Source organism: Elephas maximus, chromosome 13, assembly GCF_024166365.1.
Source record: "Elephas maximus indicus isolate mEleMax1 chromosome 13, mEleMax1 primary haplotype, whole genome shotgun sequence".
NCBI classification, from domain to species: Eukaryota; Metazoa; Chordata; class Mammalia; order Proboscidea; family Elephantidae; genus Elephas; species Elephas maximus.
Genome location: NC_064831.1, coordinates 79920459 through 79938779, shown reverse-complemented (window position 1 = coordinate 79938779; position 18321 = coordinate 79920459). Strand labels below are relative to the sequence as shown.

The 18321-nt window shown below is 41.4% G+C and overlaps 1 protein-coding gene across 9 annotated transcripts in view; it reads left to right on the top strand.

Moving 5' to 3' along the window:
- The window catches only part of AGBL1 (AGBL carboxypeptidase 1), a 1130253-nt gene that overhangs the window by 183977 nt on the left and 927955 nt on the right, over positions 1-18321 (top strand). For all 9 annotated transcript variants that reach the window (XM_049905901.1, XM_049905902.1, XM_049905900.1 and 6 more), the window contains 8 exons: positions 4514-4679; positions 5832-5899; positions 11020-11136; positions 12345-12925; positions 14295-14378; positions 14592-14681; positions 16320-16468; positions 17659-17746. In XM_049905901.1, the coding sequence (XP_049761858.1) occupies positions 4514-4679; positions 5832-5899; positions 11020-11136; positions 12345-12925; positions 14295-14378; positions 14592-14681; positions 16320-16468; positions 17659-17746 (1343 nt within the window). The remainder of the gene's footprint in view (positions 1-4513; positions 4680-5831; positions 5900-11019; positions 11137-12344; positions 12926-14294; positions 14379-14591; positions 14682-16319; positions 16469-17658; positions 17747-18321) is intronic.

Genomic DNA, 18321 nt, shown 5'->3' with positions numbered 1-18321 from the left:
CTTTTGGCCTTTTTAGTAATGTGCTAGTGGATTTCTCCCAGAGGAGGTGCTATCAAGTTTGGGTGCAAGGTCTGACACTGAACATTCTCCTATTTTTGAAAACGACCCTTTCTGGTGAACTATATGCCAATCTGGGTTAGAAACCAAAATGGCTTCTCACTCCTTCCTGGCAGAAATGTAGGTAGTGCTTCATAGCCTCCAGCACGTGGATGAGTGCTATGAGCACAGCCTATTGCAGCTGGGCTGGAGTTTGGGATGGCCGTCATCCCCCACGCCCGCATACCAGAGAAGGCACATTAGTCACTGGACAGCCAACTTAAGAACCCTGGATTTGGTGACATTACTTCAGTGGCTATTTGGTAGTTACAATAATGATGAAGATGATGACATAAGGATGATGATGATTATGAAGAAAACAGTTACTTTGTATTAATTGCTTACCATGTCCCAGATCCGGGCTAGCACTTTACAGATGGTAGGAGTTTCCTGTGTCTACTGTAACAAAGGACCACAAACTAGGTGGCTTAAAACAACATAATGTATTGTCTCATAGTTCTGGGACCCGGAAGTCTGAAATCAAGGTGTCAGCAAGGCCATGTTCTCTCCAAAGGCTCTTGGGGGAAGCCCCTTCTTTGTCTTTCTCAGCTTCTGGTAGCCCCTGTGCTTCTTGGTTGGTGGCAGCATAACTCCAGCCTTTGCCTCTGTCTTCATATGGTATCTTCCTTGTGTATTTATCTGATTCTGCACTGTGTCAGCATCAGCTGGGAACTTGAATGACAAGAAAGAACTAGTGGCACGGAGATCTGGAGATGAGTGTTCCAGGGAGAAAAGAAAAAAAAAAAAAATGCAAAGGCCCTAAGGTAGGGAGTGGAGTCCTGGGTGGTGCAAATGGTTAACATACTTGGCTGCCGACTGAAAGATTGGAGGTTCAAGTCCCCTCAGAGGCATCTTGGAAGAAAGGCCTGGAAATCTATGGAAAAATCAGCCACTGAAAACCCTGTGGAGCACAGTTCTACTCTGACACAGGTGAGGTTGCCATGAGTCAAAGTGGATTCCACAGCAACTTTTTTATTTTTAAGTAGGGTAGGGTGGGAGATGGAAGGAGCTTGAGAAATGGAGAGGTCAGCGTGGCAGTAGCATGATGAGAAACATGGAGAAGGGCATGAGCTGAAGCTGGGACATGGGTGGAGACCAGAGCATATACAGCCTCCCGAGCCATGATGAGGCATTTGGATTTTATTTCCATCAGACTGAAGCAGGGAGAAGGCATGAGCTGGAGAGTTAGCAAGGGGCAAATCCCGTAGAGCTTTCTAGGCCATGGAAAGGGATTTGGATTTTTTTTTTTTCTATCAGGTTTGAGGCAATGGAGTGACCTGATATGATTTATGTTTTTAAAGAACCTCCTGGCTGCCATTTGGAGAGGAGATTATCTGAGGGCACCAGGGGGAGGAGGGAGAGTCAAAAGTGTAAGGGGAGGAGGTAAGAGACTGTAGGAGTTCAGGTGGGAGATGCTGATGGCTTTGGCTAGTTAAAAACAGAACTGGAACCTAAACCTATGACTTCTGACTCCTGGTCCATCTCCTATTCCACTACAGTGTACAATTTTGTTACTGAGGTTTACTAATAAGACTCTTCCCCGAGTAGCAATGGCCTCCCAGGATCTCTTTTTGGATACTTAGGAGATTTTATGAACCTAATGATGCCTGCTGACATCCCACTTTGTTGTTGTTAGGTGCCGTCAAGCCAGTTCTGACTCATAGCAAAGCTATGTACACCAGAACAAAACAATTCCCAGTCCTGTGCCATCCTCCCACTAGCTCACATTTACTTTGCCTACGTTAGCTCATTTAACTCCTACCACAGCCTAATGAGATAGGTTCTGTTATTATCTCCATCTTACAGATGAGGAAACCGAGACACAGAGAGGTGTGGTAGCTTATGAGAGCTATGTAGTGAGTATCCTTTGGCCCAAGGTTTGAATTCAGGTAGTTTGACTACAGGACCTGAGCTGTTTACCATTACTCTGTTTGGTAAACAGCTCCATGACATTGCCTAGGTATCATGGAATTAAGGTATTTATTATTCCCATTTTAATGCAAAAGTGTGAACTGTGGCAAAGCATTTAAAAAAAAATGTTTTAAGCACCCCCATATTTCATCATCCCTTTCAAGTTGTAGGCGTATTATTGGGTCTAGTGGGAAAAGTCGGTCTAAAAATCTCACCTTTGTCCCACATTCTGAGACATTTGTCCAGAGGGGCTCTAGTCCTTCTAGTTTTGTCATCTTAGGATACACAAGTGCCAACCCTGCACTTGCAGGAGTCTGACAGGAAGCACCTCCTTAAATTTTGTACCGTGGCACCCCCTTTGCCTCCGTCTAGACCTGGCCCTGGTCTGTTTCTCCCAAGGCGGAAGCTCAGAACGTCATCTCTGATCATCTCCTTTACACTCAGCTGTCCCTTCTTCCAATGCTAACTAACACTTTTGATGAAGCACTTGAGGCCGTTTGACCAGGGCCAGGGATGAAGCAGCCTCAACTAATTAATTTCCACTGAGAGTGTTTCCTGCTTGGCTCTGGGACTGTTGAGTCAGGTTCCCTGATTGGTACCATTTGATTGCACTGCAAGGGAGATAGCTGTTTTGATTGGATTAAGATGTATCTCTTTTGAAATTTGGCTTACTTTTTTCTTTTCACTATTATTTTTTAATTTTTCCTCCTTTACATATTTTTAATAGACATTATTTTTTAGGGAAGTTTTAGGTTTACAGAAAAATTGCACATCAAATACAGAAAGTTTCTATACAACCCCTCTCCCCCTATTACACAATTTTTCCTGTTACTAACATTTTGCATTTGTGTGGTTCATTTGTTACGTTTGATGAACCAATCAACAAAACCCATAGTGATATATTATTATTAACTGAAGTACATAGTTGACATTAGGGCTCACGTTTGTGTTGTACAACTCTATGGCTTTTGAAAGATACACTGTGTCATGTGTCCATCTGTCTTAGTCATCTAGCGAGGCTATAACAGAAAGAATACAAGTGGATAGCTTTAACAAACAGAAATTTATTTCTTCACAGTAAAATAGGCTAAAAGTTCAGAATCAGGGTGTCAGCTCCAGGGGAAGACTTTCTCTCTCTGCCGGCCTTCTCATCAATCTTCCCCTGGACTAGGAGCTTCTCCATGCAGCGACCCTGGGTCCAAAGGACCTGCTCTGCTCCCAGCACTGCTTCCTTCATGGTATGAGGTCCCTCTGTCTCTCTGCTCACGTCTCTCTTATATCTCAAGAAATTGCCTTAAACACAATCCAATCTTGTAGATTAAGTCCTGCCTCACTAACAAAATTACTGCCCATCCTCCCTCGTTAACATCATAGAGGTAGGATTTACAACATATAGGAAAATCACACAATACCAGGAATCATGGCCCGGGCAAACTGATGCACACATTTATTAGGGGACATAATTCAATCCACGACACCGTCATAACAGTATCATAAAGAATAGTTTCACTACTTGAAAAATGTGCTCCATGAAAGTTGGCTTACTTTTATTATACTTTGGAGACATTTTGAGGAACCTGAATTCATGGCTAAAAATTTCTTCAAAATTAATTTTTTTCTCCTAGTTCTTTTACGTGGAGGTACCTGTAATGTGTGCGGGGAGATACCCACAGCATAGCCTCATTGCAGACATTCACACTGCCCTGGGGTGGGTACCCAGTGTCTACCATATCTGCTGCTTTGAGTCCTTGGCTTCAGAGTTGGCTGGAAACCCTTTAAGGATATCAACCTGGAGGTCCACACCAGTCAACTTTCTGCATCAAGCCAGCAGGCAAAACATTTCCTAAGACACTAAAGAAAATGGCCATGTTTTGCTGAAGAGATACCAAATTACTCCCAACTTTCTCTCTCTCTCAGTTCTATAAACTTGTTTTTACATTTTTCACAGTGTCTAAAAAGAAGGGTCTTGTCCTAGTCCATTAATATCAAAATATTACATCGGCAAACCCAATTTTCCTTTGTTTTGGACAGAGACCAAGAGGGATCAACACTATAGCCTTTGAGAAGAGGCTCTTGGGAGTCACTTAGCCTTTTTTTTTTTTTTCCCCTGATTTCATGTTTTCTCTTTCTTATCTTTTTCCTTTATATTTGCTCTTCAGATTGCAGCTGAGAGAGAAAAGCAAGACTGCCATCAATTCAGCCACTTACTCCCTAACAGACAATAATTAACAATGACACATGGTTGCTCACCTCCTCTTCCCCCAGCTGTCCTGGACAATGCCTTCCTTTAGGTGCAGCATCTCTCAAAAGACCAAAAGGCTATTTTGAGACTAAGTTCATTCTAATATAATGTAAATTGTGAAAGAGAAACAAAAATTCTGATTCTAGATTAGACCAAAGCAGTCTTCATTAAGGATCTTGACCGTCCGCTTTGTCTATATGTAATTCATTACCTGAAATACTGTTACAGCATAAGAGCTCAGTGTCTGATCTTCCCTTTGCTCAGAACCACTTGGATGACAAAATTATGGAGCCCCTCATCTCCGTGGTGCTTCAGATCCTGAGGCAGTGCTACCCTAAGAGCCTCCTTCCCTTGCCCACAGCCAGCAGTGCTTATGCCTTCCCTGTCCCTGGGAGCATCACCTCTGAGCCTCCACGTGTTCTAACTGAAGGTAAAGTAAGGGGATAACCATAGCTTTAGTGTGAGTGTTTGCATTTGGCAATATTTCAGGGAAATGGGGATGAAAGTAGAATTAGTTGTTTTATAGGCCAGTCACAATTGTCCAATAAACTAATTAAAGATATGTGTAAGAAAGTACTTTTGTTTTCTGTTTTTCATATACAGAGTAAAAAAACATCAAGCTCACTTACTTTGTCCTTAATTACTGATTGTTGCCACTTTGCCTGGTAGCTATTGAATCCCTGCACAATTCTTCTCAGCTAATTTAAAAATCTATTCACAGCCCCATGATCTGGCCTGTCCACTGTCCTGACTGGTTTGGAAATTGATTTACCCTAAGGATGAAACTGAAATACAACTCCTGCTATTTACAACCCTGCGATGGTTATATTGGAATCCTTGAAAGCATGTGAATTCAGTCTCCAAGAAGAGCTTGCTGTCAAAAGTTCCCAGTGCTTTCTGACCCCATCCTCCTTTCCATGGGGCAGATTTTCCATAAAGCACCATTTTGCCACAGTGGACTTTTGTTTTAAATAAGTTCCTTTATCTTAGGAGAGCTGGCAATACTCAAGATTGTCTTCTGCTATCTTGGTCATTCTGATCAGGCATAGGACTTTGGAAACTCTGCCTTGTGGTTATTGGTGTTGAATGCTTTTTAATGGTTCTCCTGTAATAGGAAAAAATCAAGCCATTTGTGTGTTAGATGCAACAATGGCCTTTTTCATCTTAACATTAGAGAATTAATCAAGGTGATATCTAGGTTTCAACAAATTTTGTATGTATGTGATCTCAAAATGTTGACAATGTTAGTTGCATAAACACTTATAAAATGGTAGTGCACATCCTAAAAATGGGGTTAGTCCCAGACTTCACAGAATGGTATTCAGATATGCCATTTTATTCTGCACTCATTTTGCATTCAGTGTGGAACAACAGTTTAGATGTCATGTAGTAGTGCTCTCTCATGAGTATGTGCATGCGAATCATTTACATTTACCAATAAGCTTTAAAGTCCACTGGGATATTGTGCATGTAATAATGGACTGTTTATTTGGGAGAGGAAGAAGTAATGATCATTGTGTACTGAAACTCCAAATCCAAAGCAAACGCAATGCCTCTTTTTCCCCTCTTTTTCCCCATCCAGAGGATTTTGAAGATGATGGTGACGAAGAGGTGGACAAAGACTCGGATTCTGAAGATGTGAAAGAGGAAGTAGGTACACCAGCCCTTGCTTGTAACGATCTCCATTTGTGCATCTTGCAGAGAAAACTATCACTTCCTATGTTTATCTAAGCCCAGTGCCTGAGAGATAAGAGATGCCTAATAAATAACAGCTACGGTTGTGGGTTTCCAAGGAATCATCTTCATCTCATTAGGTCTAATACAATGTCTCCTTGTAAAGTCTGAGACCATCCATTCTGAAGACGTGAATACTCCATCTGGACGAGCCTTAGGTAGACGCTTGATGCTTAGGATTAGCATGTTTAATAAATGTGTATGACATTCAGTCAAAAAGACATGAAAAAAATTGCCAGAAACTTTTTTTCTGGTAGATCTCACCTAACTTTGTAAGTCACTCTTCTTATCTACTCATTCTTCCCAGGGTTGCTGCACTGTGCTGTTTCACTCACTGAAGAGTCTATGTGAATTGTGCTCTCTTGGGTTGTTGGTTGAAGAAACCCTGGTGGCATAGTGGCTGAGCGCTAAGGCTGCTGGCAAAAAGGTCGGCAGTTTGAATCCACCAGGCGCTCCTTAGAAACTCTATGGGGCGGTTCCACTCTGTCTTATAGGGTCACTATGAGTTGGAATCGACTCAATGGCAGCGAGTTTGGTTTTTTTTTTTTTTTGGTTTGGGGTTGGATGAACAACCTGTCCAATAGGGAAGTGGTGTCCCTCAGTCCTTATCTTATAATGCCTATGCTATAGAAGAGGGATTGAAAAACTTTTCCTGTAAAAGACTGGATAGTAATTATTTTAGGCTTTATGGGCCATACAGTCTTTGTTGCAACTACTCAACTTGCTGTTGTTGTGGGAAATGGGTGCGGCTGTATTCCAATCAAAATTTATTTGCAAAAATAGGCAGTGAGTCGTAGTTGCTGACCCCTGCTTTAGAACAGGGTTTCACTATTGGCATTTTGGACAGGATACTTCTTTGTTGCGGGGGCTTGTCCTGTGCACTGTAGGATGTTTAGCAGCACCTCTGGCCTCTGCCCACTAGATGCCAATAGCACTCACCTCCACCCAGTGATGAAACCAAAATGTCTCCAGGCATTGTCAAATGTCTCTGGGAAGCAAAATTGCCCCTAGTTCAGAACCGCTAATTTATAATGGTCATTTGACTGTGTGTTAAAATTCTGTCTCCATTTCTGTTGGTGAACATGGACTTGGACAAGTTTCCTCAAGTTACAGTTAGTTTTGTCATCTGCAAAATAAGTAAGAGAAGTACATGCTACCTTGTATGACATTTCTGGGAATGAAACTTGAATTAAAAAAAAAAATCTATCTATTTAATCATCTATCTGGAGTCCCTGGGTGGTGCAGTTAATGAGCTCAGCTGCTAACCAGAGGTTTAGAGGTTTGAGTTTACCTAGAGGTGCCTCAGAAGAAAGCCCTAGTGATCTGCTTCAAAAAATCAGCCAATGAAAGTTCTACTCTGACACGCCTGGGGTCACCATGAATCAGGGTCGATGTGATAAAAACTGGTTATTTTTATTATTATCTACCAAGAAGCCTTGGTGGTAAAGTGGTTAAGCACTCGGCTTCTAACTGGAAGGTCAACAGTTCAAACCCACCAGACGTTCTGTGGGGGAGAAAGATGTGGCAGTCTGCTTCTGTAAAGATTACAACCTTGGAAACCTACAGGGCAGTTCTACTTTGTCCTATTGGGTCGTTATGAGTTGGAATCGACTTGATGACAGTGGTTTTGGTTTTGGGGTCTACCTTCCCTCCCTCTCTCCATCTGTCTCTCTCTCTCTCTGCCTGCCTAACTACCTGCCTACCTATCTATCTAGAGAGAAAGGCACTTTTCGATTTTGCTATCATTATAATCACTCATCTTTCCAATGGTAGTAGTGGACATACAGGGACTATATCCTGGCCACATCTCTAAGTTTAGATTTTTATTGACACTCTGGTGTTTCCAGGGTTTTTTGATAAATAGGATAATTTCTGAAATCGTCAGTAGCAAATTTGCTCTTTGCCATGGCGAAGGCGATGCAAGCCTATAGATTCCATGCTGAATTATTTGAATAAAACTGTGCTGCTGTAGTCATTCATCAATGCCACTTTCCCTTCCTCTCTTGCTTGCTTTTTGATAACTGAATGTCTGATGCACAGCGTCAGTCACCTCTTGTATCTGATGTGGAGGGACAGGGCCATGGCAGTGCCTGACTTCACACAGCATCGAGGGAAGGAGTTTCAGCTACAATCTTTAGTCCCCACTCTGCAAACGATGGTGGGGTGGGGTGGGGTGGACCCTAAACAAACAAACAAACCCTGCTGGGAAAGAAGCACATATAGATTGCTGGGGCCCTGGAAACCACTCATCAAAAGCCTCCAAGCCAAGGAAAAGATGAGAAGTGAGTTTGTGATCATGAGTTGTAGAGGAACAGAGGAACGTTGGAATCAGGGTTTGATTCTGGAGTACAGTAAGAGCAAGGAAACTGGGGTTCCAGGAAGCTTGTTTTTCCTCTGTGAACCCACTAGTGTTTACTGCAAGAAATGTGGATGAGGATCCAGGCGTGTTTTATTTCTGGTCATAGAATTGACCCAGGACTTTAGCCTTGATCTTCTCATTTGAAAATCTTAGCTAACTATTGGAACCAGCCTTTCAGGAGGAATGATTAGGAAGAGTTTTATCTGTCAAGGACTTTGTAAATGGAGAGCTAAATTTTGTGCTTTGACTGAAAACTGCCAAGGTCAACGTAAGAAAAGAGACTTTCAATGAATACAGACTAAATGCTAACCATCTATATTTTTTTCTTCATAAATACAAACATTAGAATTGGAGACACTTTCAAAGAGAGGGGGATAAACAGAGAAAATTTAAATTCGTCCTTCCTTTCCTTCTTTTTTAAATTTTTATTTTTTTCAGATACTTTCTTGGGTATAATCTATGTACAAGATAGCATACTAACTTCTTGGGGTTGGTAATACAATACAAATACAAGTAAGACATAGTGTTTATTTTCAGAGTTCACAGACTAGTGATCTTGGGGATTGTCCCTACCAGAGTCCAAATCACCACCTTCAAAGGGCTGGTGAACTCAAGTCTGTGGCAGGGAAAAATCAATATTCAAGGGGTACAACCTAAGGAACAAGGACATAAAGCATCTGTATTTGATGGATGCCAGGATTCTAGGTGGTAAAGAATTGTCTGGGTGGCTGTGAGGATCTAGAAGCAAATCCCTAGAGAATGGTACTTCTAAGCAATACAGAAGGTGGTGAGAACCTAGCTGAGGGCCTAGAGACTCAGGTTCCAAGTTTCAGACCTTTGAGGAGCCTGAGATAGAAACTAGAGATGATCTCTGTAAACTTTGCTATTGTACCTTGAAAGCAGCCACAGATCATATGTAAATCAGTGAGGTTGTTCCAATAAAACTTCATTTACCAAATCATGCAGTGGGCCTTAGTTTAAGGGCCCTTACTGTAAGGCTAAGTAGGAGACCTAGCCACCTGTGGAATGAGTTAGGCTGCATCTTATGGGTTAACCCTCATGGTTGATTTCTGGTATCCTTTCTCTGTAAGAGTCTATAACCCTTGGAAAACCCAGAAGTATTGGGACGAGAGTCACCGTCCTCACTAAGCTATTATGAAGTTACTAACTAGAAGGAAAAAAAAAGGTCTAGGATTATTCAGCCCAATGGAGAAAACATAGGTGGTAACTTGGTAGACTTTTACATTTATAAAGGGATAAAGGTATAACAGGAGGTTACAAACTCCTCTCCAGGGCCTGTAAGAATCAATATAATGCTTCCCCTACCTACTTCTCAAACATCATCTCCTACAGTCTTCCTTTTATACTCTATGCTTCAGTTGCCTTCTTCCTGTAGCCACATTTAAGCTGTTCCTTCTGCTAGTAATTACTTTCTTCCGGATCATTGCTCTTCTTCTCATTTAGGTCTCAGTTAAATTCTACCTTTTGAGCAAGATCTTTTCGGGTCACCCAATCTAAAGAGCTTCCCATACCCCAGTCTCAGTCATAATCATATCACCATCTTTCAATATTTCCATGGCATTTATCACTTTTGGAAATTACCTTATTTATTTTTTTATTCATTTATTTTGTCAGTCTTCTGTCACTGGAAGGCAAATCCATGGGAGTGTGGACCTTGTTTGTTCTGTTGCCAGTATGTAGAAAAGTATCTGTTTCTATAAATCAACTAGTCAGTTGCCACTGAGGGTTGATTTTGACTCATGGTGTCCCCATGGGTGTCAGAGTAGAACTGTGCTCCATAGGGTTTCCAGTGGTTGATTTTTCAGAAGTAAAAAGTAGTCATCAGAACTTTCTTTCAAGGCACTTCTGGGTGGACTCAAACCTCCAACCTTTTGGGTAGTAGCTGAGTGCATTAATCATTTGCACCCCCAGGGAATCCTTCTCATATTGTTGTTGGGTGCTGTCGACTTCACTTTTGACTCATAGTGACACCACATGACAGAGTTGAACTGTCCCGTAGGTTTTTCTAGGCTGTAATCTTTATGGGAACAGATCACTAGGTCTTACCCACAGAGCTGCTAGGAGGGTTCGAACTGCCAGTCTTTCCGTTAGCAGCTGAGTGCTTAACCATTGTACCACCAGGGCTCCTTTCTTTCTCATATTAGACACTCATTAAGAGTTTGTGGAATAAGGAAAGGACCTAAAGGGCAACAGTAGATAGATGAATAAGTATGACAGCTATGATGATGTTGATGGTAGAGACAATGAGATAAAAATTTCCCTTTATGCCATGCTTTATTGTTTATATGGTTCAATTGATTTTATATAAACTTATTTATTTATAATGAAGGCTGATAAATACTGACATACATGCTGAGGAAAGTTGTGTATTTTTTTTCTTTTTATTTTAAAAATAAAATGGAACATATTAAATTCTCCTCTGGATAGGCTAGCACTATAGTTTGAAGGCAAGGAAACCATGTCCTAAGAATTTTTTAAATTTTTAAATAAAAAAAATCCTTATGAATATATATATAACAAAACATTTGCCATTTCAACACGCTTCACATGTATAATCATATCCTAAGATTCTGAAAAATCCCATATGTAGCTAGTCTCAATACTTCTCAGAGTACCTTTCTTGGTTGTAATATATTCTTTGAATATTCCATTGTAGGATGATGACTTGGAAACAGACGTGAACAAGCTGAGTTTCAAACCTGGCCTTGACCGAGCTGAAGAGGAGCTGGAGCAATATGAGGCCATGTGTCTTGAGCTCTCCTATAGCTTTGAGGTAGGACATATGCTGTGGTTATGCTCCTGGGTGATGCATGATGGGTACTTTGAAGAACCTGGGAGAGGTATCCAGATGGAAAACATTGCTCATCATTAGCAATCTGCTCCTGGGATCTTTTTGGGAGAAAAGCAGAAGGCTAAGCAAAAATGGAAAAAAAAGTGGCCAAGCTAAGATGCATATCAGGGCCCTACAATGTGACATACTACACTTGAGATTAAAGTCTTTCACTACCTATTGGCTTGTGGGCAAGGTGTCCTGTCTTCATGCGTTGAGAAAGGAAGTGAAAATTCTTAATGATGTATTTGTTTTCTTGCCCATGTGGAAAAGTTGTGCTAGAAGGCTCTCTGAAGGTAGCCATCCTATTTCAGGCTCTCTTTGTTGGTAGAAACAAATTGGGAGCCTTAGCGCTGGTGATGCCATTTCAGTGGCCGTTTGCTGCTGCTGCTGTTGATGATAATGCTGACATCAAGATTTTAGATCTGCTTTTTGATCTCTATTATTTTCTTATTGCTCTTAAAGAAATCATGAGTTTGGCCACAGATAAGGGTACTAGCTAAATCACGTGTAGAAGGGAGTTAATATATTCTATTTTACTCCAGAAAGCAGATGGGTATCAATGGGTAAAAGCTTCAGGGAAGAAAATTTCATTTCGGCAGTTAGAATGATCACAGTGATCCTCAAATGAAAGGCACTACCTCAGGGTGCAGCAAAAGGTACCATCTTAGTTGCAGTGAAAAAAGAAAAAACAAAAGCAAACCCATTGCTGTGGAGTCAATTCTGACTCGTAGTGACCTTATAGGACAGAGTAGAACTGCCCCATAGGGTTTCCAAGCAGAGCCTGGTGGATTCAAACTGCTGACCTTTTGGTTAGCAGCCATAGCTCTTAACCACTAGTGAGGCGCCACAGATAAGGTTGGTCACCCAGACTATGACCTCATGGAGTTTATACAGGGCATGGGCATTCATACACTATATTGAATCGTACTAGATGGCCTACCAAAACCTCTTCCAAACATGAGTTTCTATGATTCTGCCATTTATTTGACTCTTGAAGGTTAGTTTTTCTTTGGCTGACCTTGGAAAAACTTTCTCCATGCACAGGATTTTTGCTTAGCTCTGTGCCCAGGGAATGAGAACAGGGATCAAATTGTATTATCTACCGAGAAGGAAACACTGACATATTCTTTTTCACTTTAAACCTGAAGGAATTGGAGCCCAAACTTGAAGGTGATTTGAACTTTGAAGAGCCTCAGTGTGCCAATCACCACCACATTCCGGCTGCTGCCTCCCCAAAGCAGCATGGCTTGAATAAGGACCAGAGCCACTGGGGGCTTGAAAGAGAAGACACAGTCCAGGCTTCCCTCCTGAGCATGGTGAAGATGGGGAGGTCCACTGTGCATCTTGCCTCCAAAAGAAAACCAGCAATGAAAACTTACCAAAATGTACCATCCAATGGTCTTGGGATAGATTCTTCTGGAAATGAAATCCCTGATATTCAGGCTTCCCTCAAAGAGGATGCTTGGGACATAGATGCAATTTCCTGCCCAAGGATGAGTGCCTCCCTTGCCAATTCCACTATGCCTAGAGAAAGTGTTGAAGTAATAGATAAGCTTCTGCAGACACATCCCATTGATATTCCCTTCCATGAGCCCCATCTTTATATGGCCAAAGCCAGAAGAACAAGTTCTGTGGCAGACTTTAAGATGATGGCATTTCCTGATCTCTGGGGGCACCACCTACCTACCTCAGCCCAGTCCATGTTGGAACGCAAATGTGGAGTCCAAAGGTGATGGTGTTACCAATTTGAGATCTATATTTTTTTCTCTTCTTTAATATTTTATAGGTGCAATGGTTTGTACAGGATGCTCTGCTATCTGTAGGAAAGTGAGCATCATCCAGGAACGTGTTAAAGCCCCTTGGAAAGCTTTCGCTGAACATACACGTTTGCCTCCTTACCAGGACATTTCAGAATCAAGTGTGGGATAGTGGGAGGCATGTGTTCCTGAAAAAAGAATTCCTTGGACGATTTTAATACAACCCCTTAGCTCATATCCATTGCAAACCACAGCTACAGAAAAAAATAATCCAGTTTCTCCAAATATTGGAGTCACTCCTCAAAGGAAGGTTCTCAGTAAAATCAAGTATTCATTTTCTGGGATCTCTTTCCTTATTCACTGTAAACGGATATCTGGTCTCTTCCTAATAGGGAGGAGGGTAGTGTACCTTCATCCTACAATTCCAACCTTATAGATACTGACTTGGCTTGAAGAATAGCTTTTCTGCATCACTGCAGAGGAGATGGAAAAGACATATTCTCCAGGGCAGAAACTCTGGGTGATGGATTATTCCCAAAACATAGGAAGAGAAACTTTGCCTTTGGCTCAGTATGGGAAAATTAAAATAAAAACTGAGAAAGCCAAGGAAAAAATAATTATGTATATACTAAGCCAGTGGAGCGAAGTGTGCAGACCAGAAAATTTCATTAACGTATTTTTCTGTTTCCTCAACATATTGTTCTCTCAATCGTGTATCCTAAAATCTTCTCCCACTTGGGTTTCTGGCCTCCATCTCTGACTTACCCTCTGACCCTATCTATGAACAGGGTTGGAAATTCAGGGAGGAAGTCTGAAAGTCCCCGTGACTTCCTTCCTCCTTCTTACTTAAATCTCCTGGATACTGGTGTTTCTCAAACAGAAGATTCACTTCAGCTTTCTGGAGCAGACAGAACCCAAGGAATATAAGTAGTACAAGAGCTCAAAGCCTTTATAGGAACGTCCCAAACCCTGAGGGAGCTAACTGTCTTCAGTCCCAAGGTCTTCCTCAAGACTGTCTCAATACAAAGGACTGTATTATTCATACAACCAGAAAACTTCCAAAGTCCCCTAGTCCAAATGCTCTTGACAAAGGTCTTCACCAAGCCAAGGATACCCTGACTAAAATCTAATATCACTGCTTTCAACATTTCTACTGCCCAGTGTAGTTTTATTACTTGACAGAGAAGAGAAGGTTTCAGCTCAAGTTTGGGCATTGTTAAACTTTCTTCTTTGTTTCTTATCTCTCTGATGACTCCCAAGGCTCTCTCCAGGTGATCCCTAGGATGAGGAGGTACGGAGTAAGGGCCAACTCTTAAAAATATTTCCTATTTCCTTTTTCAGGATCAAGATATTTGAGGATATCCGGAGACTCATCCAGCCAAGGGATGTCATCAATAAAGTCGTCTTCAGTTTAGATGAGCCTGGGTAGGTGGCCTTGTGATTCAGCTGAATGGAGAATACTGTTAAAGGCCCCAAAGTAGAAGTTTTTCATGTTGGTAACCCATTCCTAGTCCTCAGAATGGTATGTTGAAATTATGATTAAAGATCTATGAGGGAAAATTTATCAAGAAGGAATGTCAAACTGTAACTAAGAACAACAGTAATGCACAATTTGACGTGTTTCCTATTTCGTTACAGGCCTTTGCAAGACTTTAGTGCTTCTCATTGCCTAAGGTTCTTCTCCAAGTTTGAGTCAGGAAATCTTCGCAAAGCCATCCAAGTGCGTGAGTAAGTAAAGAAAGTTCTCAGGGGGCAGCTCCTGCCCGCTAGAGAGTACAGGTTTGTGAGCATCTCTTCTCACTTCCGGTTCAATAACCCCACAAAGGTAGCTTGAAATTGGCCGTGGTGGGAGTATTTGCACTGCAAAAACCAACAAAGGCAACAAATCAAGGCTGCTCTCCCCGGAGAGCCAATTGCTAAGCATTCACCAGCACACCACTCGGGGACTCACTATAGCTGATGTCATAGCAAGAAGGAGAGTGAGCAGAGGTGAACTGTTAGGAAAGCCTTATGTCCCTTGCCTGATTCTGCTGCCAGAGCTCAGGAAAGAGGTTCCCTCTGGAGACCAAGTAACTGGGAGGGGACACAGGAGAGCCTCGTGGGGTGTTGGAAATATTCTGTATCTTGATTTTGGTGGTGGTTACACAGGCGTATCCCTATATAAACAAATTCACTGAGCTATACACCTAAGATTTGTGCACTGTACTGAATGTAAGTTATATCTCAATTGAACAGTGAAAAAACAAACAACCCTTGCATTACCAGCTTAATTCATGTTTGTTGTTCTGCTGGGGGATTTATATACACTATACAGTACATGTATTTTGTATATATATACACATATACACATATATAAACCAAACTCTTTGCAGTCGAGTCGATTCCAACTCCTAGGGACCCTATAGGACAGAGTAGAACTGCCCGATAGGATTTCCAAGGAGCAGCTTGTAGATTTGAATTGTTGACCTTTTGATTAGCAGCCATAGCTCCTAACCACTGTGCAACCAGGTCTCTGTAAGTTGGAATCAACTTGACAGCAACAGTTTTGATTATATATATATATATATATAAATATATATAAACTGTACAGTAAATAAAGAGCCCTAGTTAATAAGGAGCACTGGGTGGCACAGTGGTTAAAATGTTCAGCTGTTAACTGAAAGTTCGGTGGTTCTAACCTACTAGCCATTCTGCAAGAGAAAGATAGGGCAGTATGCTTCCATAAAGATTTACAGCCTTGGAAACCCTTTGGGCACGTTTACTCTGTCCTACAGGGTCTCTATGAGTTGGAATTGGCTTGGCAGCAATGGGTTTGGTTTGAGTTTTTTGGTTTTTATAGAGTTAATCTTTTATAAATAGCACTGCAAGTTTAGACATCATTTCTACTTTCCCTTTGAAGAGACTGAGACTCGAAAGTAATGTCTAGCATCAAGTAGCTAGTAATAGCATATCCAGGCCAGATGTGTCCAAATTTTCTCTGGGATATAGCACACATGCATTTTTCTAGCTGGATAGATGGTTCGTTACGTGTAACAAAAAAGAGTGCTATGGTTGTGTAACTGGCTCTGCTAGTACAAAGAAAAAAAGAAAAAACCTGATTTTCCAAAGCTTGTGTTCAACAAATTACCACAAATCTAGTGGCTTAAAATAAGGTAAACTTATTCTGTTACAGTTATGGAGTTCAGATCCAAAATCAGAGGAGAATATCTGACATATGAGATAAGGATGGTAACCATGATTTCCTGGCCAACTGAGATGCTGGGTCTTAGATCTGTAATCTAGAACCTGAGACTTGTCGATTCTCAATGTTGGAAGCTACCTTCAAGGTCTTCTACTTAACTCTCTAATCTTGTATATGATTGGCAGGTTTGAGTATGACTTGTTGCTTAATGCTGATGTGAACACCACCCAGCACCAGCAATGGTTCTACTTCAAGGTGAGCGGTATGAGAGCTGCTGTCCCTTATCGTTTCAACATCATCAACTGTGAGAAGCCCAACAGCCAGTTTAACTACGGTACGAGCTTTTAGGGGATAAGGCTTTTCTAGATATCACCAGGAACAATGTCTCTTAAGTGTTTGGATTTTTACTAGATCCCTACTTGGGTTCTCGGAGGGTTTGAAGGCTGGACTACCCATTTTGCTTGCCAGGTGTGAAAAGCCAGTGGCTACTATGGAGGGAGAAGCTGGACAGCCTCACTCCACAACACTAAGTCAGTACCACACATAACATTGCACTGCTTTCTGACTCCCACAGCCCATCTTGAGCTTTTGGAGGTAGGTGGTCCCACTCATTTATTCCCTCTCTCCATCTGCTCACCCCAACGTAGTGAATGTATTGTCCTACTTGTAACAAGATAGAGACGAGTTTTGTATCAGAAAGCTCTAGAGAAAGTTTAAATTCTCCAGAATATCTGTGGACATTTTGGAAGAGACATTCAACAGACAAAGACTGACCAGTAGTCTGTATTTATTTTGAATGATTCTTGGAAATTCTGGGTGCTATTGCTGGCTCATACAATAATTTATTGCATGGCCTTGAATAAGAAATAAGTATTTCCAAGTCTTTATATCCAAGCACAGGATATTGCCTCTATTTTGTACTGGTTAAGTAGACTCTTGCTGGTGTAGAAAGAAAAAATGTGGTGTTTGACTCTTATTTTAGGTTCCCGTGGTTGTTGTAACAAATTACCTCAAACCTGGTGACTTAAAACAAGACAAATTTATTCTCTTACAGTTCTGGAGTCCAGACGTCCAAAGTCAGTTTCACTGGGCCAAAGTCAAGGTGTTGGCAGGGCCATGCTCCCTCTGCAGGCTCTAGGGGAGAACCTGTCTCCTAGCCTTTTATAGTTTCTCCATTCCTTGGCTCATGACCCTTTCTTCCATCTTCAAAGTCAGCAGAACAGCATCTTCTCATCTTTCTCTGCTTCTGTCACATTACCTTCTCCTCTGTAGTCAAATCCCCCTCTGCCGCCCCCTTACAGGAATACTTGTGATTGCTTTTAGGGCCCACCAGGACAATTCAGATTGATCTCCCAGTCTCGGAATCATTAACTTAATCACACATGCAGTCTTTTTTACATGTGAGGTAATACTCACAGGTTCCAGTGATTAGGACCCGGATATCCTTGGGGACCATTATTCAGTTTATCACAACTCTCTCTACTCTTTCAGTCATGGATTAAGTGCTCCCTTAATTTTATGTAGGGATGCAGCCAACCATGTATTCAGTGAAGGAGGCTCTTCTTGGCAGACCCACCTGGGTACGGACGGGCTCTGAAATCTGTTATTACAGGTAAGTGAGGATGTTGTTAGCTTCCTTCTCTCTACCCTTTCACTCTCTCTCAATCTCCTGCATTTCCATATTGATCTTATAAACCTCAACAATCTGTTTGTATGGTCCACTTGTTATCACTTTCTCCCAATGGCAAATGTGCTGCCCTTCAAAGGGATAAACATGTATTTCAAATGGCATCCATAGTGGACCTCAAGAAATATCTTTTGATTGGCTAAAAGGTGGTCTGTCTTCATTTAAGCACATTAAGACCTTTAGAACTTGTTGTTGGATGTTGTACCAGCTCAATGTGTGCCTAAGTCTTAACTCTTTACCTGTTCCCACTGGTCCCAGTGAACAAAAAGTCTGAGATGTTCTGGTTTGTTTTTAACCATCCTGTGCTTCAGTTTCCAAAGTATAGGAAGGTGAATATGTGGCAAATACTCTTAAGTAACTGTTCCTCCACAGTAAGATGAAAAATTTTGACAAGGGAGGGTTTTCAAAATTCATCTTCATTCCTTGATCAGTAGCTGGTTTCATCAATTTATTCTGTAAAGTTATAATGAAATTTAAATTATCCATATATTTTGATGAAA